General features: G+C 49.0%; 1 protein-coding gene across 8 annotated transcripts in view; it reads right to left on the minus strand.

The window, feature by feature from the left end:
• The window catches only part of ACACB (acetyl-CoA carboxylase beta), a 73,379-nt gene that overhangs the window by 29,792 nt on the left and 20,624 nt on the right, over positions 1-22,963 (minus strand). For 5 of the 8 annotated variants that reach the window (XR_014213133.1, XM_082196054.1, XM_082196055.1 and 2 more), the window contains exons 3-22: positions 19,282-19,414; positions 18,011-18,149; positions 17,734-17,930; positions 17,017-17,098; positions 16,097-16,195; positions 15,046-15,155; positions 13,959-14,069; positions 11,519-11,728; positions 10,002-10,172; positions 8,345-8,506; positions 7,333-7,496; positions 6,145-6,295; positions 5,873-5,976; positions 5,479-5,560; positions 4,093-4,238; positions 3,007-3,157; positions 2,587-2,721; positions 2,289-2,435; positions 1,227-1,415; positions 52-152 (exon numbers count right to left, since the gene is read on the minus strand). Coding sequence is in view for 7 of the 8 variants with exons in the window: in XM_082196054.1 (XP_082052180.1) it covers positions 52-152; positions 1,227-1,415; positions 2,289-2,435; positions 2,587-2,721; positions 3,007-3,157; positions 4,093-4,238; positions 5,479-5,560; positions 5,873-5,976; positions 6,145-6,295; positions 7,333-7,496; positions 8,345-8,506; positions 10,002-10,172; positions 11,519-11,728; positions 13,959-14,069; positions 15,046-15,155; positions 16,097-16,195; positions 17,017-17,098; positions 17,734-17,930; positions 18,011-18,149; positions 19,282-19,414 (2,784 nt within the window). In the remaining variant the exon portion in view is untranslated. Of the gene's footprint in view, positions 1-51; positions 153-1,226; positions 1,416-2,288; positions 2,436-2,586; positions 2,722-3,006; positions 3,158-4,092; positions 4,239-5,478; positions 5,561-5,872; positions 5,977-6,144; positions 6,296-7,332; positions 7,497-8,344; positions 8,507-10,001; positions 10,173-11,518; positions 11,729-13,958; positions 14,070-15,045; positions 15,156-16,096; positions 16,196-17,016; positions 17,099-17,733; positions 17,931-18,010; positions 18,150-19,281; positions 19,415-22,570; positions 22,720-22,963 lie in introns of those variants that run through there. The other 3 variants (XM_082196056.1, XM_082196057.1, XM_082196058.1) reach the window with 2 other exon arrangements.

The raw sequence follows: 22,963 nt of genomic DNA on the forward strand, positions 1-22,963 counted from the left end.
ATGCTGCATGTAAGTGAAGAGAAAGGCCGGGTGCCCATCCCCTGAACTTGCCTCTGAACTAGCTGCACGATGCTCTGGGTGTTCAGGAAGAAGACCTCCCGGTCAGCTTTCCGCTGCAGGGTGGCTGCATGGCTGTCCAGAATGCTGGCAATCTGGGAGGCAAAAGAACATCCGAAGAGCCTGGCTGCTGGATCCAGCCAGTGGCCCACCTAGTCCAGCCTCCTGTTCTCACAGGGGCCAAGCAGATGCCTGTACGACATCTGCACGCAGGACCGGAGCACAAGAGCCCTCTCCCCTAAAGCTGGACCCTAGCATGTCTTTTAGGGGAACGAAAGAGAGGGCAAGGAGAAAAACTAGAGGAGATGACTTGGGAGCTGCCTGTTTCTGCACTTCCAGTTCTGTGTCCATGCTTCTTTCTCCAGAGCAGCAGAGGATGTTCACAGAATCAAAGAACTGTAGGACTGGAAGGGACCTCAAGGGTCATCCAGTCCAACTCCCAACAATGCAGGAATCACAGCAAAATAATCCCCAACACATGGCCATCCAGCCTCTGTTTAACAACCTCTGGTGAAGGAGAGCCTTCTGGGGGAGTCCACTCCACTACTGAACAGCTCTTACCATCAGAAAGTTGAATCCATTGGTTCATGTCCTACCCTCTAGAGCAGCAGAAATCAAGCTTCACTCTATATATGAGCGCCCTCCTATACTGAGAGTAAGGCCAAGTCCCCTCTCAGTCTCCTCTTTCCCAGGCTAAACATCCCCAGCTCCTTCAACTGTTCCTCATCAGGCTGGGCTTCCAGACCCTTGATCATCTTGGTCGCCCTCCTCTGCACACCTTCCAGGTTGTCCATAACCGTCTTAAATTGTGACGCCCAGAACTGGACAAAGATTCCAGGTGGGGCCTGACAAAGGCAGAATAGAGCTGTACAATGACTTGAGCTGGACACTAGACTTCTGTGGATGCAGCCCAGGGTTGCATTAGACCCCTTTGCTGTCGCATATTAACACATCACAATCTGGAGGACCCCTGCATGCCAACTGGAGAAGAGCAGTAACTTCAGTTATACAGACCTAGGGAGGGGGAGGGGAGGGGAAACTCTGCACAAAGCTCAAGAACACCCCCACTTCTCTCAGGATCCCCCCTGGGCCTCCCCAGCATTTCTTTTAAGGCAGCCCACCCCCAGTCCTCCTGGCATCACCTGCCCTCCCCCCACTGCAGGCCTCACTTGCTGGCTGGGGAACTGGCACAGCACTGAGGTGATGTTGCTGGCATACTGGGCCATCACTTTCCGGATTGACTTCTCCACAGATGGCGGGATGCGGCCCGAAATGCTTGTCATGATCTCCTGCAGCTCCAGGAGAGGAAGAGAGGGGTCTCGGAGGGTCTTCATCAGCTTGAAGACCCATTCTTTGAGCTGAACAACAACATCAAAAAGGAGTAAATTATCAGGGACACAAGGACCTCCCAAATAAGACACAGATTCAGTTTGGGAAAAGGCAAGTTCAGGGGCATCGGCAGTTTGTGCTGAGGGGCTCTATTGGTATGGGGACTGCCAAGGAACCCAAGGGAAGTACAGTGGTACCTCGGGATGCGAACGGGATCTGTTCCGGAGCCCCGTTTGCATCCTGAACAGAACGTAAGACGCGACAGTGCGTCTGCGCGTGCACGGGTCGCGTTTCGCCGCTTCCACGCCTGCGAGTGACGTCATTTTGACCATCTGTGCATGCACGAGCGGTGAAACCCGGAAGTAACGCACTCCGTTACTTCCGGGTCGCCACGGAGCACAACCCGAAAGCGCTCAACCTGAAGCGTATTTATCCCGAGGTATGACTGTATTAAGAGAAGTTCTGCACATCTGAGAAAACTGTCTGGCGCAATGAAAGCCAGCTTTGCCTGGGAGCCTCCCAAGCACAAGGAAGAGGCTCCACTTGCTTTGCTTGTGGAAGATCCCTGGCTTGTGCCTGCCAGGAACTGTTGAGCCCTATTCCGCGTTACCACCACAGCCTCAGACGTGGCTCGGCCCTGCCACCCCCTAGCTCCTCCCAGCAGGAAGGAGATTAGAAGAAGGCTTCCTGTCCCTGTGGGACTTTGTTGGCCTCTAGGGCAACCCACAACCTCCTTGCTTTCTGTGCAGGACAAGTGGCATGAGAGGGTGGGACTTGGCTTTGACTGATAGATCTGTTGTTTGTATTGTTTTAGATTAATCTTAATAAAAATCATATTACAAAAGCTCACACATGCAAAACCAGCTAGGGTCTTTGCACACAAGGAGACCCCCCCCCCTTACTTTGGTGCTGAAATACGGCTCTGGCAAACAATATCCATTCATGACGTTCATCAGGCTCTCCAGCACGTTGTGGAAGACCTGGTGCAATTTCTCACCGAGGATGGGCAGGGGCTGTTGAGTGGGCAGCCCCCCGGTGTACAACTGGGCCTGGAGGTGGGGATGGGGAGACATTGGGGAGGGCAGCACAAGAAGGAAGAAAGCAGAGAAAATCCTTTTAGAATCCAGAAGGCCGGAGCAGAGGCGGAGGAGAGCCCAGCCAGACACACCTTCCTTTCCCAATCAGCCTCGGCTCACTTACCAGGTGGACTTTGGTGGGGTTGTCCAGCTCAAGCCTCGCCACAACGCAGCCCGTCTCCAGCAATGTACCTGGCCGCTTCACGTAATGGATGAGGCCCGATTCCTCCACTGCCAAGGTCACCACCATCTTCATCACCTGTTTGGAGAGTGACAGGAGGCTTCCTCACCCTTGCTGACAGGCCTCGGATGAAAGCTGGATTCACGCAGGGCTGGATTAGCCCTTAAGCAAAATAAGTGTGCGCTTGGGGCATCCAGGGAAAGGGGGCACCCCAGAAATGATCCACTCATCCCCACCCACTCTGCAGCTGAAAGTTCATTGCGCCCAATATGCTCCCGTTTGCCCCTGCCATGCGGTGGCTGTGAAGGCCAGCTCCAGAGCATTCTCAGAAATGCTTCCCAGCCAGCCAAAGGCCAGGGCTACCTCGATTTCCGCATAGCTGTGGCCCACACAGACGTGTCCCCCGTCATCCACTGTGTACTGCAGGAGCTTCCCAGCAGAGGGAGAACGGAGCAAGGTTGGGTCGTTCTCCTTTTCAAAGTTGCAGGTTTTATTGCCAATGGTGATGCGGTATCTGGAGCCGAAAAGAGACGGGTTTTTTTTTAGCTTTTAGGGTGTTAACTGCTACCCATTGCAGAGAGAAGGGTGTCCCTTTACCATTGCGTCTTTCCATCAGTTGCTGTGTCCAAGAAATCTTAAGTTATATATTCATTTTAAATATTTAAACTAATTTAATGGGGGGGGGTGATTAATTTGCCAATGAATGTACAGAATAGTTCTCAAACACAGGATGTGGAACTCCCAACCTCAGAAGGTGGAGGATTCTCTCTTCCTTGGAGGTTTTGAAACAGAGGTTGGATGGCCACCTGTGAGTGATTCTTTAGGTGTGATTCCTGCATTGCGGGGGTTGGGCTAGATGACCCCTGGGGGTCCCTTCCAACTCTCATGCTTTTTTTGCTTCAGATTTATGCTATGACAAAAACACCAGATTAAAACAGATCACTGCCACCTGCCAACAATATAAGCAGTTTTAATAAATAGTTGTATTAAAAATAGTATTTGCACATGTAAAAAAATTAAAATCTGCGGCCCAATTAATTGAGGCACCATTTAGTTGATTAATCTAGCTACTTATAACTTTAACACTGCAGCTCTAGTTGTTATGCTTTTCTTTAGAGTTCCCCCCTTTTTCTATGTGAGCTGTTATTGCTTTTATGCTAATCTTTCCTCCCTCTTCTAAAGGTTTGTCTTATCTGGTCTGGGAATTGAATGCACTACCTGACAGCCAAAGTGAAATGCACAGCCCTGGCCTACAGCTCCCAGCCTAAGCTGCTAGCCATGCCATCACAGGCAACTGCGACCTAATTGTGAGCAAACGGCTGCTGCACGTGTGGCCAGACAAAGCCGCTGCCTTCCCTGGTAGGTGGCCTGGAAAAGCTTCTCTCCCTTGCTAAGCCTTGAACTGGATTCCAAAAAGAGCAAGAAGCAGCAACTCAGAAATCCACTTACCGGTCTGTTTCTTCCTTCATGTACGTGGTATAACTGTTGCCATCGTAGGAGAGGAGGAGCCCCCCGTCATTCAACCTGTGGACGTCGATCTCTATGTGGGTGTCGTTCATTATGATCACGTAGGTCGACAGCGACTGGCGAGCAACCTGCCCGAGCGCCAGAAAAAGAAAACGGGAGCCTTTTTACCCATCTTCCCCTCAGAGTGGGAAGGAAACCCCCAAGTTACCCCATCTATCACCCTGCCCACTTCCAACCTCACAAGACACACTGCAGATCCAGATATTCAAACAGCCAGACCTGCGTGTAGATCAGCTGCCTCAAGGAAGCCTTGCTTTTCATGTTTGGCTGGCCTGCAGCAGCTGTTCTGCCGAAACCATGGTGGGGGTGAAGGGGGAGAGATAAGGCAAATAAGAGCACTTTTCCCTTCCTTGTTTGCTTTTTGCAAGGTTTCAGAGGGGTTTCCTGGGTCTTTTCGTCATTTTGGGGACAAAATTGCGTGGTCAGAAAAGCATTATACATTTCCTCATAGGAATCAATAGAAAATGTTGACTTGTTACACAAACACTCTCAAGACAAACCATTTCCTGAGGACTGATTATGTTCAGGTAGTGGCACCTGTATTTACCGTATTTTTTGCCCTATAGGACGCACTTTTTCCCCTCCAAAAATGAAGGAGAAATCTGTGTGCGTCCTATGGGACGAATACAGGCTTTCGCTGAAGCTTGGAGAGCAAGAGGGGTCGGTGCGCCCCGACCCCTCTCACTCTCCAGGCTTCAGGAAGCTATCAGCAAGCCTGGAGAGCCCGCGGGAGTTCCCGCAGGGCTACCTAGGCTGTGGATAGCAGCCTGCTGCATGGAGCGCGGGGCGCGCTGAAGCAGAGCGCCCCGCGCTTCGGGCAGACATCGGCCAGCCCCACAAGCTCAGGGGACAGCGGGGAGGGGGAGCGCCACCATACCACTGTTCCCCAACCTGGTTTGGTTTCCCCGACCTGGTTTTGGGGGGGAAATAAAGGAATTTCCCCCCCTTTATTTTCCCCCCAAAAAACTAGGTGCGTCCTATGGGAAGGAGCGTCCTATGGGACAAAAAATACGGTATGTCCCATGATGAATAACTTCATTATCTTCTTACTCCCTAAGCAACAGGTACAGTCTGCTCTCCAATCAAGTTCCCAAACCGCACCCTGCATACCAAGACTCCCGGTGGGAAGCCGCCTTGTGTCAAGTCCATGTAGCCCAGTGTTGCCTGCACTGGCTGGCAGGGGCTCTCCAGGGCTTCAGACAGGAGTCTTTCCCCAGCCTAACTGGAGTAGTCTTTGCGGACTGAGCCTGGGACAATCAACTGGCTCTCTGAGCCTTCCCCTTTGGATCAACCTTTCGCAAGCATTACCTTGAGTGAGTATTTCAGGCCTTCGTAAATAAGCTCAATGTCAACAATGTTCAAAAGTGAGGCTGCTGGTAGGACTTGGCCCCTGGAAGACAATCCCATATTAGCACAAAAATTGCCCTACAATCCTCTTCCTCCCCTCTCCACCGCCCTTCAGTTACTCTTCAGAACAATCTTTTGAAGACAGATCTGCAGAGCACCTTTAGAATACTCTAAGCAATCCACACACACATACTTTGCTGCTATGCTCGGACAGCTGCTCTTTAGCTATGGCCGCCACTCCATGCAGCATAATTTGCGACTGCAAGTCAGCATCAAAGCCCAGGTGAGAAGGAAGAGTTTCTCAAATGCGGCTGAGTGGTGTAACACCCCAACACTCCTTGAGGTGGCGCTTTACCTTTCAAGCGAATGCAGGAAGTCATCCATAGACGTCCTGAACAGAGCATCCGCCACGTTGAGAGCACCACAGACCACGCCCAGAATAGTGTCTGGCTTCTCTGCCTGAAGGGAAAATAATGTAGGCAGACTGATAGACAGACAACTTCTTCATAAGAAGAATGAATTCAGACCAAGGTGCTCACATCTTTGAATCCCAAAAGGTTAATAAAAAATATGCAGTATATATTCAGAAGCATGGTATAAATGACTGGCACCCGAAGCTCGGCTCACCTGCACTTTCTCTGCAATCAGGTGATCTAGCCAGCTGGTGTCAGTCTCGTTGGCCTGGAAACTCTCTGTTTCCAGCAGCTTGACCAGGTACTCGACTGTTGTCCTGAAGTCCCCACGGATGGACAGCTCCTTCAGAGCTACTACTAAGTTTCTGAGAAGATAACCCTTCTTATTAAGGTACAGATCTGCCTCAGGAGATTTTATTTTTATTTTTTATCTAGACTCTGCATACAACAATAAATTTGCTTTTCTCAAAAAGATAGCTGGAAATTTGATTTATCGGGGGGTGAAGCAAGGCCCTTTCTGAAGTATCATCCAATCACAGCCTGGAATTACGGTAGATGTTACTGGTATGAAAAGAGGCAGTCTTGCATCTCCTTCTCTCCTCTCCCTAATAACATCTGCAGGGCACCCTTTGCATTCACTCAGTTGGGATTACTCCCAAACAGATGTGGATAGGATTGCAGTCTGATCATCTAAAAAGTTTACCATCACATTCCTTATCCTCAAGCTACACTTTGGTGACTGCCATTTGAGGGGGAAAGCTCACAGCCCAACATCATGGCTCTTGTTTTAACTTACTGCAGGGGTGGGGTAGTTTTGGCCCTCCAGATGTTGCTGAACTACAACTCCCATCAGCCCAAGCAAGCATGGCCAAAGGCCAGGGGTGATGGGAGTTGTAGTTCAGCAACAGTTAAAAGCAGCTATTTACAGTGGTGTAGCGTGGGTTGTCAGCACCCGGGGCAAGGCAACAACAACCCGTGGATTTGCGCCCCCTAACCCTAACCCCCAGATGTTGCGTCTGGTGCGGCCGGCCCCCCCTGCACCCCCCCACGCTACGCCACTGGCTATTTAAAACATTCAAATAATAATTAACCTCAGTGATAAGCTAAAATCAGATTAAAACAACATGCCAACATTCAATGTATCTGGGCAGGCTTGCCTAAACAAAAGTGGTTCTCGCAGGTGTGAAAAAGAATAGAGTGAATATCTACTCACTGCATAGATTCACAGTGGTATCTATAGGCAGGGAGTTCCAAAGTGTGGTGCGGCCATGTGGCACCTCCAAGGGTGCCCATTCAGAAGCTCAAAGCAGTCAAGTGAGCATATGCAGGGCAAGGTGATCTCGCAGGTAACCTGCTCCCAACTCCTTAAGGCCACTAAGGTTGATGACAGTGAAATACTCACGAGATGGCTTCCTCTCGGTTCTCTCCCCAGGAGAAACAGTGTCCAAACTGAGAGTCAGCAAATTCATGCAAGCCGCCAGTGGCTGCCACACTGAAGTACCCCCAGACATTCTTGTTGCTGCGGAAATTCAGCTCCTGCACGGTGCCAGAGCTTGGCTTGAAGCCCTGCAAGGTGCAAAAAAGAGACATGGGGAGCAGGAAAGTGGTGGGGGGGGGAGAACATGCGTTTACACTTTTGCCTTATTTCCCCACCGACTTTTAAGTGAGGTCTCAAAAGGCAGCTTGCCACAAAAATGGTAAACATGAGACAGCAGAGTCACTGAAAAGCATAGATGGTGTTACCTGACTGGTACTAAGAAAAACCGGATGTGGGCTAAAGCTCCAGGTCTTTACTACATGTCCCCAGGTCTTTACTACAGTGTGATTGTGTCATAGGCACTCTTAACTTGAATTATTTCAACCATACGTGGTAGAACATGATTGAAATTCCACAAGTTAAATCCAAGCAAGGTGGAAAGCTTAAAAGCTCTTTTTGTGTCCACTTTGATGCTCCCCATCTTGCTTGAAGGGGCAAGGCCCAGGCAGTGCCCTCATTAAAGGGGGGGGCGCTCTTGCAGGGTCATCTGAGTTCCTGCAAGATCTTCTCCAAGCAATCCTGGACTTAATTTTGTTTTATTGTGGCTGCTAGTCCTTGCTGCTTCATCGTGAATAATAATATTTATGGTAATAATAAACTTCATTGTTATATGTTCATATTTAATGGTTGCTGGATTGTGCTTTTATTTCATTTTTAGATTGTAAGCAGCATAACAGAACCTTAGGTGGAAAGCTGGGGTCCAAAAAAATTAAATAAATAAACAATAGGCAATTTGTGAACTCCTGTTGCACAGAAGTTTGACACTGCTTGATAAAAGGATTCACATCCCACACGCTTGCAATGTGGACCCAAGCTCTCTCAACATCCCCTCTCCCTCTCCTTACAGGTAAGGACAGTTTGAGTCTCCATGACTGACCTCATCAGGATTTTCACTGGTGATCCGTGCTGCAATCACGTGGCCCCTGGGGACGGGCACATTGCTGGGGCTCTCAAAGGCAATGGGAGAATCCCCCCAGGGGGGTTCTCCATAGAGGGCTCGGATGTCCTTCAGTCTGTGCAAAGGCACACCCATGGCAATCTGAGAGGAGGAAGAGAAAAGAAGGGGCAAAAGGAAACAGAATTCCTTGGACCTTTCAGGGTCCTTTCCAGATGCTTTTACAAACATTTTATTTCATGGGATGCGTTATCTTCTTTGCATCAGAACACATGGCAAGATATTGGCTGCATTCCATGGCAGTTTATTCTGTTTTCTTGACATTTCCCTGACTGTTAATTTCTGCATTCTATTTGAGTTTTCAGATAACATAAAACTACTTCTGGTAATATGGTGTACATTTAGCACTCATTTCCATGATATTTGCTTCCAGAAAATAAATCTATTTGCAAATAACATGGAAACAAGTGCTAAACTTGTGCTATATTCCACTATATTTCAGGAAGTGTCTTTTACATCACGTGAAAGCTCAAATATAAACCAGAACTTAACAATTAGGGAAACAACAGGAAAATGAAATAAACTGCCAAGTGAATGCAGATAACCCTTAAAGGCTTATTCACATTTCCTCTTTTCCCTCTGCTTCCCCCCCAGAGAAAACTGCTTTTTGGTGCTCAATCAGAGCAAAGTGAAATTTGGGTTTTCTCCAGATTGATGTTTGCTCTAATTTAGCACTAAAGAATGGGTTTTCCATGGGAAAGGAGCAGGGAAAGGGGGCAACTGCTCGGACCTGTGCCTAGAAAGCAAGTGGGAGTGTGGATGAACCCATAGTCTCAACCGCAGCTAAGAGATTAGGAGTGGCTTGTAAAAATCCCATACTCCTTTTTTCTCTCTCTTACAGGCTCCCATACGCTCATCCACAGTTGAAGAGTACATGTGCACCAAGTCTTAATCATGTTTAGCACTAATCAGGTTCCCCTCTTAACCAGGGTCTGCAAGCTCACTTCAGTCTCTGGTTATTTTCTCTGCTACATTCTTATGGAGAAGAGCTAAATGCAGGCACCTGGCCAGCCGCTGTGGGAAGGAGGTTGCTGGATTAGATGGGTGCTTGGCCGGATCCAGCAGGGCTCTTCCTACATTCTTTACTGCAACTGGAGAGCCAGTGTGGCTGGCGTGCTGGACGAGGTCCTGGGATATCAGGGTTCAAATCCCTCCTTGCCCATGAGGCTCACTGGGTGTGACCTTGTGCCAGTCACTGAATCACTGCCTCTCTGCCTCACCTACTTCACGGGATAGGTAAAGGAGGGTTGTTTGGGGGAATAAACGTGAAGAGGGAGAGCATATGGCACCCTGGAGCACCATGGAGGAAAAGATGGGATAAAAATGCAATAAATAAATTACTACAATGAAAAAGACCTTAAAGAGACTGACTTTTGGTGGTATGAGAACAACACCAGGCGTAGAAATTTCTAGGTCCCTGCAAAGATCCTGCTTCCCACTAGTCCTAGAGAACAGGGATGGGTCCCCTGTGGTCCTCCAGATGTTGCTGGAACTACAACACCCATCATTCCTGACCACTGGCCATGCTGGCTGGGGAGGGCCACGGGACAAAAACCCCATTTAGTAGTATCTGAATTACCTGAAGCTGGGCAGCAGGCAAGTTAACATCAGCAATCATCTCGGTGCAAGGGTGTTCCACCTGCAGGCGCGGATTCAGCTCCAGGAAGTGGAAGCTGCCATCTTCACTGTAGAGGTATTCCACCGTTCCCGCGCTCACGTATCCCACTATTTTGGCAAGTCGTACAGCGCACTGTGGAGAAAAGAAGCCATGCAAAATAAGCCTCCATAAAACATGCAATGCCTTGGGAGAGTGACAGGAACAATTCATTCAGAGAAGTGCACGCTTCTACATTATCTGAAACTTTGACTTTAATTTTTCTTGCATTGTGATATATTGGCTGCTTTGGAGAACTGAATTTTGAAGAATAAGGAATATATTCAGCAAGTAAAGAAACAAAATAGTTTGCGGTGAAGGTGAGATTTGAACACGGGACAAGGAGCAGTGTGGTGCTGCAGTCGGAGTGTTGGGGCAGGGACTAGGGAGAGACAGGTTCAAATCCACACTCACCCCCAAAGTACTATGGGTGACCCTGGTCTCAGCCTGATCTACAGCACAGGGTGGTTGTGAGTGTGAAGGAAGGAGGGGGAGGAGGAAGAGGGCCAAAGGGAACGATGAGGAGGTCTTTGGAGAAGAGGCAGTCTATCAAGGGAAATAAATAATAAAATGAAAAACAGGGATGTGGGCCTGTGGGAAATTTTAGGGCACATTCCACCCAGTATATAAATTTTTGTTATGTCATTTCTGCACAATTTCCCAAGCAAGTTCCCCTAATGCATCAACTTTTTCTTTGTTATTTTCTATGTGCATTTTCCCCCAATATAGGCAATATACGTAGGCCATTTACACGGGGGTTACGTTCTAAGGAACCACATGTGTCAGTGAAATTGAACATATCTGAAACACCACTGAAAAAGCCTGCAAACACCTTGTTCTGCCTCTGCCCAATCCATGTGTGCACAGTCACACACATATTGAACATATGTAAATGAGGGGTTGCCTGTATACCTGCATTGCAAAACTCAGAAAAACATGATTTGCGAATGGTGGCTGCAGTTCAGTTTGCTTATTGTTTTGGTGCGTGCAAACAAGGAGATGGGGACAGGGGTCTCTGTCAACGCTTGGGTGCCAGGTGCCATTTTGAATCAGAATGGCAGACCAAAATGCGAGTTTGCTGTGACTTTGCCTAGTTTTTGGCATGATGGGTCCAAACTCATGAATTACACCATCCATTTTATAAAAAACATATTTTATTTCTAAAAAATCCTGAGAAGCACCAGGCACTCTCTGCTACTGTAGAATAAGAATCCAGTTATTGTGGTCCCAGATAAAGGGCTAGTTTAAATAAGAATAGAGAAAGCTGCCTTTTACCATATCAGAACATTGGCCCAAGCCAGCTTAGTGCTGTCGACACGGACTGGGAGTCTCTCTCAGCCCTACCTGGGAATCCTTGGGGGTGGAACCTGGGACCTTCTGCATGCAAGGCAAGTGGTCTACCACAGAGCTATGACCCTGTTGGAAAACTCAGGTGTGTGTACCTGTTCCATGTATTCAAACACAGACGTTGCTGCTACAGTTGCTGGAGCTTCTTCAATAATCTTTTGGTGCCTCCTTTGGATGGAGCAGTCCCGGCTAAACAACGAAACCGCGTTCCCATACTGATCTGCTAAGACTTGGACCTCAAGGTGACGGGCGTGCTGCAACAACTTCATCACAAAGATCGGAGAGCCTGGAGCCTCACTCTGCACCTAGAATCACAGAATCATAGAATTGTGGAGCTGGAAGGGACCCAAAAGGTCATCTGGTCCAAGGCCCCGCAGTGCAGGAATCAATGCTACACAATCCACACCAGCTGGATAGGAGGGGAAGCTGAGATGGGTCTGGGTGACAAAAAACCCACCAATCAACACAAAGCAATCCAAAGCAGTCCATAACCTGGTCATTGCCTTTGGGGCCAGCTGGAAGTTTCTGAATTGTAGAAAGTGATGCATGCATTACAACAAGCCAGTCTGGAAGTTACCAGAGCATGGAGTACAGCGGCCAAGTCATGTTGGCTATGGCCTTCCAGGTACATTCCAGAGCAGCATTACTCAAGGTTGGGACTGGGGAAGGATGTGAGCGGAGGACAGGACAAGGCTATGAGACACCCAAAGTTTGGTGTTTCGAAGTTTCAAGGGGGGGGGGAGGCTTCTGGAGACAGTTTACTGGTGCTGAATTGTGTGGGCCATAAGGTAAGGAAGATCAGGAAAGGGCAGGGGAGGGAGCAAAACTCAAAGAACACAGAGGCACAAAAGCACACTGTACAGACAGATGCCAGGATGCTTCTGCTGGGCACAGGGGTTTCACAACAGAGCTTTCACCCTGGAGAGCTGGCCTGATAATGTGAGTCATCACCTGAACAAACAATTTCCAGGGTGCTTGCTTGGGAGTAAGCTCCACTGAATTTAATGGAATTTACTTCTGAGTAAATATGCATAGGACTGCATATACACCAGGTAGTTGTATGAGGCCAGTGAGTTGAATGTGCATGTGATAAAACCCAAACACTAAGAAATAAACTGCTGCAACATATATACTGCAGCAGCTTAGGAGAGGCACCCGCCCTGTGCAGCAGTGAACAGGGAGCATCCTTTCTAAGCCATGTTCATGTTAATAACAAACACAGTAAATGCTGCTCAGTTAATCAGAGGCATTTTTTAGTCAACCAAAGTGGTTTTTCAAATCGTCAAAGTTGCACCCTACTGAAAACTCCTGCCTTAAAGGAATGCAGACGTCACAGACTGATTCACATCTGTTAATGATTTATGCCTCTCCAAGGGCAAACTCCACGGCAGGCGGCAATGCTGGAAGCAACATTTGTGCTGTTTGTTATGAACACATTAAAACAACCCATGTGTTTAATCTGGATTCAGCATTGGGAGAAAAAGCCCAATTTTTTTCCACAGGAAAGCCCAAAGTACAGATCTGCCAATTTTAATAAATGTGAACACATTTTCAGATATTCTGAAGAAGCCAAAGGTTTAAGGATTCTCTGTTGTGCAGCTTTTGGGAGGCAGGGCCGGAAAACCTTTTTCAGCTTGAGGGCCGCATTCCCTCATGAACAGAACTTTCTGAGGGCCACATACCAGCTGTGGGCGGGGCCAGAGGCCAGAGTGGGTGGAGCCTTGGGGGGGGCTTTTCCCATTGCACAGTGGACTACCTGCAGGCCACACAAGCGCCACACAGCTCTCCTCAAGAGGCACTGTCATGGTTCCAGGATACACCCAGCCAAAGCCCTCAAGGAGGGAGTGGAGAAATGAGACTTGGGGGGAGTCCCGAGGGCCAGGCAGAGAGGACTCAATGTAGAGCCATATTCAGCTCCTAGACTTGAGGTTCTCTGCAAAGAGCAGCATCTGAATTTCATTTTAGTGTATTTGTAACATACCCTGGCCTCAACTTCCAAAAGGAAGCCTAGCAGTCAATATGCTTTGTCCTTGGCTATGGAAACTTTTCATACATGAAGCAAAACCTCAGATAGTTGCAAATGTTCTGAAGTGGCACTTGCATGGATTATAAGATTATAAAATGGATATTTTAGTGTGGCAGCACCTGCACTCTGGAAGCCCCTGCCTATTTACACCAGGCACTCTTTTTGGCACCAGCTAAAAACATTATTGTTTAGACAAGCCTACCTAGATATGTGGAATGTTGATGTATTTTTTATTCATTTATTGCAGTTTATTGCTGATTTTATCTTTTGAACATCAAAGAATTGTTTTTACTTATAATTTTATTAACTCTCTTTGCAAACTGATTTGATGGTTTGTTTGTTTGTTTTACAATCAAGTGGCGTATACATTCTATGAAATTAAATTAATTAATACAGAAATGCCACATTAACATAACGAGTTAACCGTAAACAAACAATTAAACATTTAATTGTTAAGTGGAGAAAAGGGCGGGGTAAATTAATAATAAATCCACCACGGCAGTTTTCACCTGTCTGAAGCGGGTGGGAAACTCTTCTGCCGCTTCCACTATCCGGATTCCTTTTCCACCCCCTCCCTCTGAAGCCTTGATCATCACAGGGTAGCCAATTCTCTCGGAAGCCTGAGAGAAAGGAAATTTCAGAAAAAGGAAAGGAAAATAAGAGTCAGGTGGCAAAGAGCTAAAGGACCATTCTCCACTAATCGCAGCCCCGGACTACGGAGCGAACCATCTTCTCTGGGAGGCCAAGGCCTCTGCTTCTCTCAGGCTAGACTTCCCTCAGTACAAAATGGTGCCTGATTCACCCCGTGAAAAGTGCCCAGCTACACACACACAGAGCTATGGGCTCCTTAAGTAACAAGGCCGCTGGCTGCCCCCCAGGGAGTTACCACCTTTGCCCGATACAAATGCTGCCCCACTCCTCCTCAATGTGTCATGTTTCAGGGTTGAACTGCAGATCAAAATTCAGCCCTGAACCCCAAGGCTTAAAAATTTGGTGGGAAAGGGAGAAACTTGGTTGTCTCAGCTTCTCTCACTTAGTAAGGGCTGATGGGAAAAGCCTTGGTTGCAAATTCTTCCTGCAATGTGGCTGTTAAATTGCACAGGATTTCTTCAAGGCTGATAATGTTTCTTTTTGAGAAGGAAGCTGTGTGTGGAGAATGCAACCCTTTTCAGGTGTGTTGTGGCCCTGAGGAAAACCCCCCTTTTGCAGCTGGAGAATGTGCCTTGGGAGGAAATTCTGCTGGGGGTTTTGCTCAGGCCTTTCTTTGGACTCTCCTGAATCCACCGTCCATCAATTTCAGGGGGTGATTCCCAGTCAGGCAGCATCCGCTGGGCTCAGGGCTTGCTTGCTGGAGGAGCAGCAGATCTGACCTCCAGAGCCGCTTGCTGCCTCCTGCGCCTCTTCCTCCACGGTTGCCATCCCCCTGCTCCCTCCCCCGCCACCCTCAGGGCTTCCCCCGGCTGCCTCAAGTTGCCTTAGGTGGTGGCAGAGTGAGGAGGAGTTGGGTGGCATTTTCTGTCCTAGTCTGGCCCTGGCAGGGCCACAGGTCAGCCACCCCTGCTCTGAAGTCCAAAGTTCCCTCTCAACCTGTGTTACCTCCAGGCCTTCATCCTGATCCCTGACGCAGCCCTGCCAATACGTCTCCAGGGGGACAGTGATGGTTCTTGGCTGCTCCTTCTCGTCCTCTATCCACTCAGCAACCAAACCTGGAAACATTCACATCAAGAAGCCTCAGAGTGATGGCCACAGGGATGTAAGAACAGCCGGGCTGGATCCGACCAGAGGCCTATCCGGACCGGCATCCCACAGGGGCCTGTCCATCACCTCCAGGCAGCGCATGTAAGCAAAGCCCTGCTGGATCAGGCGGGGGGGGGGCATCAAGCCCAGCATCCTGATCTCATCCTTGCCAACTAGATGCCCCAGCAAAGCCCAGAAGCAGAACCTGAGCCCAGGAGCAGCCCTCTCCCTTGGTTGCTCCCCAGCCGCTGGAATTCAGAGGCTTCGAGTCCTGGAAGTAACACATAGCGATCATGAGGAGTATTCTCTCCCTCTTTCCAAGCACTGGAACTCATGGATGTCTAGCGAAGCTGAATGTTGAAAGATTGGGAGAGGACCAAAGAAATGACCTCTTCATGCAGCGCCGAGTTGAACTATGGAACTCACTCCCGCAGGAGGCAGTGAGATGGTCACCAGCCCAGGAAATTGGACAAATTCATGGCTGCTGAAACCACAGGAGAGTTGCTCTTGTGTTTGGGTTCTGCTTGTTGGTTTTCCATTGAGAATGGCTGGGGAAACCCAGCCAGATGGGTGAAGTGTTGTTGTTGTTGTTGTTGTTGTTGTTGTTGTATCTGGTTGGCCAGTGTGAGAACAGAATGCTGGACAAGATACAAATGGAGACTTAACCTTCCTCAGCTCATGTCAAACACTGCAGAGGTAGGTAGGAGGGCGACAAAATGTGAGAGAGGCTCCATTTCACAAAAACAGGCCTTGGTTTCTGCCGTGCTCCTTGAGCCCTGAACCTCCACTCTGTCCCATCCCCTCTGGGCATGTGTAGAGTGAAGCTGGGATCAGGGGAGGCCTGCAATTGTTGGGGAGCACCAACCAGAAGCCTGAGCTAGGCAGGGTCAGAGCGCACACGTTCTCTTACCACTTCCACTCCAAGGCAATGTGGGGATATGGACCGTCTGGGCCACAATGGTGGAAGCCACTTTGTCCCCCAGAGCCCACATGGCTTCACTGGGCGGGCCTGGCAAAACAGAACAAGTCGTCCTGGGGTAAGTGCAGGAAGAAACCACCAAGAACTGTACTTACTTGGGCAAGGCCCAACGGGACGGATGGTCCCCTCGCACAACAGCATGCGAGCCCGTCCGTTTGTAGGCAGGATTGGAAGAGCGTAAGGCCAGGAGAGGCCCCACAAGAAGCTCAGCAGAGCTCCCTTGCTTACACCTGCTCCGCACGCTGCTTGTTTTTAGCTTCTGCACCACAGAAACTCCATCAGTGCTCCTGTTCCAACAGGCAGGTTGGCACACGACTCATCCTGCGTCTGCCCATTTAACAGTGCCACCAACATGCAAGAGGACAGGTCCCTGCCCCAGGCAGCTTACAGTCTGTAGTGCTATACAGGATATAACACAGGAGGAGCCGGTGCTCGTCTTGTGGCCCCGGTTTTGCAATTTACCACAGCAGACAATTGTCTATTTTTGTATCCATGTGGACACACACAGAGCAATCTCTCAGTGCATAAACAACCTTGAAATCAGCCATATTAACAGGTACACAGCAGCATGCATTTCAAAGACACTGAGCCAGCTCCCCATGTCAGTGTTTTGGAAATCTAAGATTCCGCTATGCACACCACAAAATATCAATTCACAGGAGGAGAAATTGGCAAAAACACATCTCATAAAACAAGCAAAACACCTACCCTGTCCCCTAATAAACCCGGCAAAAAAGAAGATTGTACCTTCAAAAGCCACCCCACCCCATTTTTCCTCCAAAGGAATCTTAGGAGACGCTGTTGTGCCCACTGTCAAAATAGTAGGGACCCCTGCACGAAAGAATGCCTACCTAGGAAAGCAATGCCGTGTTTGTGAAGCAATTCTGGAAGTTTTGGATTTTCCGATGCATGTCCCCAACCAGCCCAAACAGCCTGCAATGAAAGCATTTAAGAAACAGACTTCAGATCCATAAACAGCTGCTTGGACTCAAGATCTGCCCTACAGAGCCCAAAGACTACAAGAGAGGTGTATAGCAGAGAACTCCCTAAGGGGAGTAGAGGAGCTTCGGCCACCTTCACACCATGCATTTAAAGCAGCGGGATACCACTCTAAACAGTCCTGGCTTCCCCCCAAGAAGTCTGGGAGATGTAGTTTGTTATGGGTGCATTCTCTCCCAGAGCTACAAATCCCGAGTTCTCTGTGAAGAGGGATTGACTATTAAACCACTCTAGAAACTGCAGCTCTGGAAGGAGAACTGGGGTCTCCTGACAACTCTCAGCACCCTTAGCAAACTACAGTTCCCAGAATACTGCTTAAATTGCTTTCCAAGGGCTTTCCAAGGGCTTTAATTCCGAGGAGGGAAACTGGTTGAGAGTGCAGAGGGTCACAGAGCCACCTTATTGCCATTCCCCACCCAGAGCACCTGCTGCCTGAGCCAGCAGAGTCTCTCTATCTGTCCCCAGGAATCCTTTGCATTGCATGGAGGTTTCATGGCAGACAGACGGAGGATCCAAACACAAAAGGCTGCGGAAAGCACTCCAAGGAAGCAAGCTCAAGAGCTACAAACCTGTTGTAAACAACTGATCCTCAAAGCCGCCAAACCAAAACTGTTCTGTTGTCTTGTTCTCCGGAACAGGAAAGAGGCAGACCTTACCTGCACTGGAATCCTTTTTGAAATATCCACAATTAATTCTACGTTGGCATAATTGTTATTATTCGTTCCTCCGGGGACTGGCACATACTGGTCGGCCATTTTTATATACTCTGAAAAATCGTAACGGTAGAATTATTTGCAGCGCTGAATGTGCATGCAGAGACAGAGCAGCCACACTCTCGCTGCTTACCTGCATTTGCTTTGAGGTCTTCGGGTGTCACCATGACCACGAATCTAATGGCCCGTTCATTGCGGAACATCTCATAGGCCCAGCGGCGGATAGAGCGCATGCACTTCACGGCAGCAATGCCATTGTTGGCAATAAGGACCTGTGAAGAAACCACATACAGGTAATGTTTGTTACTGATTGTTGTTAGAATCATGGAATCACAGAGTTGTAAGGGACCCTGAGGGTCATCTAGTCCTACCCCCTGCGATGCAAGAATCTCAACTGAAGCATCTAAGCAGCTAATCCTGGAAAGATTTCCAGCTGGAGAATGGAGAGCACCCCAATCCCTCCTCCAAAGACTACAAGAGAAGTGTGGGCCACATTCACACCCTACACTTTAAAACAGCCGTTCTCAACCTTGGGCTGCACTGAAGATTGGTGGAGGGCCGCCCCCCCCTAAAAAAAATAATTGGAAGGGGCCTAAAAGAGCTCAGCCTCTAGGACAGGGGTAGGCAACCTAAGGCCCGTGGGCCAGATGCGGCCCAATCGCCTTCTAAATCCGGTCTGCGGACAGTCCAGGAATCAGCGTGTTTTTACATGAGTAGAATGTGTGCTTTTATTTAAAATGCATCTCTGGAGCATAGGAATTCGTTCATTTAATTTTTTTCCAAAATATAGTTGCGCCCCCACATGGACTGAGGGATGGTGGACTGGCCCACAGCTGAAAAAGTTTGCTGACTAGGAGTTGGTGCGCCTGATGATGACCTACTTAGCATATACCCTTAAGTATTTATTAAGCCCACCCTTCACCATGGGGTTCCAGGGTGGGTTCCATAAAGCTTAGTACAATGAAACCATGTAATGCACGAATATTAAATTGGGGTGGGGGGGAGAGAGTGATAGTCTAACCTCATCCTCCAAACCCAAAGCTCTGTGCAAAAGAGTGTCTTGGTCTTCTTAAAAATGGAAAGAAAAATGAATGAAAAGTGATACAAATATGGTGGTGGACCCAACCTTCCGTGGAGGTTTTTAAACAAAGGTTGGATGGCCATCTGTCAAGGATTCTTTAGCAGTGATTCCTGCACTGCAGGGGGCTAGCCTAGATGACCCTTGGCGCCCCCTCCAATTCTGCAACTCTGTGATTCTATGAAAAATTTGCATTTGAGCTCTGCACCTTACGCCAAAAGAGGGCGACTATGCATACCCTCCCGGAGATATCTTTTAGAAGCCCACAAGAAACCCAGCCATGATCGCAAACCCCCTGATGTGCTACCCTTGTCTGGGGATGCTACCTTTTCAATGACACGGTTTCCTCCAAAACGAGTCACAAACTCCGCAGGCGAGGCCACCGTGAAGTCCCTGTGCAAGTCTAGCTTCCTTTGCTCACGCCCCTTCTTGGTCAGGTGCATCCCCGACATGCTGGGTCTGGAAGGGGTGAGAAGACGGAGGGAAATTAAGAGTGGAGGCTGACCTGGTAGGACTGATAGGAAGCAGGAGTCACAGGCAGCGACTCCTTGGAACCAGAAGGGCAGCTCAAGAAGGAGCAAGCTTTCAAACCACCACTCCTCTGGTTATCAAGGGCGAACCAGAATTGCCCTCCAGGTGGCACGTACTGAATAATTCCACATTTCTTGTTGTTGTTTTTCTCCTCTTTTCAGACCAAAATGACTCACCAAGTGTAGGCTGGCTCAGAAATGTGTTTGTGATCTATAAACTTTGGAGAACTCGTTTGAAAGCTGCAGAAGAAATTGTCTGTGTCCGACCACAAGGACACCCAGCAGGTCTTCTCCCAATGCAGTGCCAAGAGCAAAGAGTCACCAGCCTCAAGGCTGCTGCTTTGAGACCAGGAAGACTCCCTTCGCTCTGTCTCTATGTGAATGAAATGTCACCACAGTGAAACAAATTGGTGGCCTATTCAGGACACAACCTGCAACCTAGTGGCAGAATTCACCCCCCTAGGACGCAGTGATGATGACTAGCTTACATGGTGGCTTTAAAAGGTGACAAAGGGAAGTGAGATCTTAGAGAGAGCCTCCATGTGCAAGCACATCATACCACCAAATAATGCCAGATGCTGGGCACCAGGAGAGGAGGGCTGCTGCTGCTGGTGAGCTGGAAACAGAAGGCTGGGTTAAGCAAGACTTGGCCTGACCCAGGCAATCCTTACCCAAATTCTCACCTTCCGTATGCCCTCCTAACTAAGGAGAGGCAAAGGAGGGCAGCTTGCCACTCGGCTTCTGCTCCTTGCTGCTATCTCCTTGCTCTCTCGCCAAGTCCTTGCAGGGCTGGCCTCAGTCCTCCCAGAAATGCAGCTGCCGGGCAAGATTAGGCCGGGGAGGGGGGGCAACAAACACCCTCCGGAGCAAAGGACAAAAAGTGAGTGAGGCAGTTTTGACTGGGAATTTAGCCTAATCATCAAAATAAAAATTAATAATCACTCCTTCCGATAGCAAACACAGGTGGTGAGTTAAGACAAGAGGAAACTACTCCCACCGCTGGCTCCCCCCATGAATGCTGAGCAGTCCAGAAGCCACAGAACATTTGAGTGCCAGCTGGAAAAGAAGAATGAAAAATGGAAGGGGGAAGAGAGAGAAAAAGGAGGAGTGGAAATCCCCTCTTGGAAAGAATGACAGGCTCATGAACATGAGCACTCCACTAGGGTATATATTTCCAAACACAAACACCCCACACTCTCAGAACTCTTCAGTCTTCAAGAAACAGACAGATCTCCAGTAACTTTAGCAAATTTCTCTTGATGGTCATCTTGCAGTGACCTCAGCCTTTGGGGGATGGGAGAAGGGGTGATGTGCCCTTTCATATACAAATCTGAACCTGGACTAATTGGCATTTCAAAAAGAAAGTATAAACAGTCGCAAAGCAATATGAAAAATGTATCTCCACCCCATTCAGTCATTTAGTCAAGTTGGTCAGGCCACAGTTTTGTTGGCATGCATGGACTCCTAGAGGGTAAACCCTTTGAAATCTCTTCTCACAGAGGCAGGCAGTCTAGTCCCTCTCTAATGCAGACTCAAAAAAAGCCCTCCCTCAAAAGCTCCTCCCCAGAGTTGGGACATGGAAAGTGTGAGCTCTCTTCAACTGCACTTGACTTTCTCAGATAATCTGTGCAAGAGGAAATGGAAGCCCTGCTTGGTCAGAGGGTCATCAAGAGACAGGGGCCTGGGCAAACGTCCGGCCATGCCACCCTCTGGCTGGGGAAACATGGCTGCGCTGTGGGACCCACATTTTGAGTGGTGCATTTTGTGGGGTGGGGAGGGGGGAAGGGAAGAGAAAAGAATCTTAATAACATATATTTAGGGAATTAATTTTAAAGCCACCTTTCCAACTGCTTCACGCAATATGCAATGCATGACACATTTAAACAACTCACACTCAAAGCCTTATAAATCAGAATTTACAACTTTTGTTTTGCTATAAAAATATGCAAATTGGGGGGGGGACTCATAAATGGTGTGGTGCCAAAAAGAATTCAGGAGAACCCTGAATTCCCTTATATACAGCAGAAATACTGATACAAAGGACTCCCTCTCCACAGCACCATGTGAAATTTGGTTTTCATAATGGTCTTAAGTACTTTACCAACCTAATATTAAGTCTCCCCCAGAAATAACCTTGGAGGTTTTAGGCAGAGGTTGGATGGCCCTCTGTCATTCATGATCTAGATGATCTCTGCATTGCAGGGAGCTGGACTAGATTACCATCAGGATCCCTTCCAACTCTACAATTCTATGATTCTATACTATGCTGCTTTGTTGCACTTATGTTATTTTTACTATATTGATGTGTTTATTGAAGTAAATCAAAACCTTCATTAATAGTAATAAATCGGGATAAATTATACTGGGATCAGTGTCTCCCATGTACTCCCAAGGCGTGCACACAATTTTGCTTATTTCTGCTTTTAGCAAAAACTTAACCCAATTTTTAGATGACAGGCAGGGAAAGCAAGGGGAAAGGAAGATCAAGTAACCTGACAAGATGCTGTGAAGTTAGTCCCCCCCCCCCCCACTTTCTAAACTGGATGTTTAAAAGAAAAACGCAGTGCGGGCAGGGAGGGAAGAGGGCAAGAAAGGTTTAAAATGGAAGAGGCAAGCAAGGGTCAAGGGTGGGAAACACAGTGACGTCACACAAGAAACGTGGATTTTGTTTTGGAAATGGGAAACTCCATCTAGGAGCTTTTCCGGCCACAGCAGTTTTCGAAACACACACGGGCACAATCTTTGCTGACGAAAACGAAGAAGCGGAAGAATCTGGAGAATCCACTCCCCAAATGCACGGGAGGCTCCAAAACACCCAGGGGGGCAATAAAGCAGACGAAAGGGCTTCTGCAAGCCCCCACCTGACCTCTGGCACTTCTGGAAACCCCACGCGGGAAACATCCACTGCAGAAAGCCAGTCGCCCTTCTGACATGCACGTGCCTGAAAACCCCTCTTAAGCTGGGGGGGAAGGACTTGCCCGTCCCAGCAGGGCAGCTGCCGCCTCCCCCTCCCCGGCGGAAGGGGACGCCCAAGAGCCCCTCCTCTCCCGAGGCCCAAGTCCCCTGCCCGCCCCCCAGGACTGACCTCCAAAGGCCCCCGGAGCAGCTCCGACCGGCTCCGCCGCCTTCCTCTGCCATCCTGCCCGGGAGCCCCCCAGAAGGGCGGAGGGCAGGGGCCGGGGCCCCCGAGGCAGCCTCGTCCTCCGCCGCCGCCTCCCGCTGCTCCATTGCTGCCGCCGGCTGCTCCCCTTTGGGCAAAGCGCCAGCAAACTCTCGAGCAGCACCAAGCGGCCCCGAGAGGCGGCAGAGAAGGAAGCCCCGGGCCGGAGTCTCCCAAAGACACACAAGCAACCCTTTCCTAGGCAGGTGCTTTTTTAAAGGGGGGGGGCGCGAAGCCAAAGAGCCCCCAGGTCTTGTGGGCAGCAGCGAAAAAAGGACTTGGAAGAGTCGGATTAGTGTCGGGTTAGTACCCCGGAGA

Source organism: Podarcis vaucheri (assembly GCF_965113315.1).
Source record: "Podarcis vaucheri genome assembly, chromosome: 13".
Lineage (NCBI taxonomy): Eukaryota > Metazoa > Chordata > Lepidosauria > Squamata > Lacertidae > Podarcis > Podarcis vaucheri.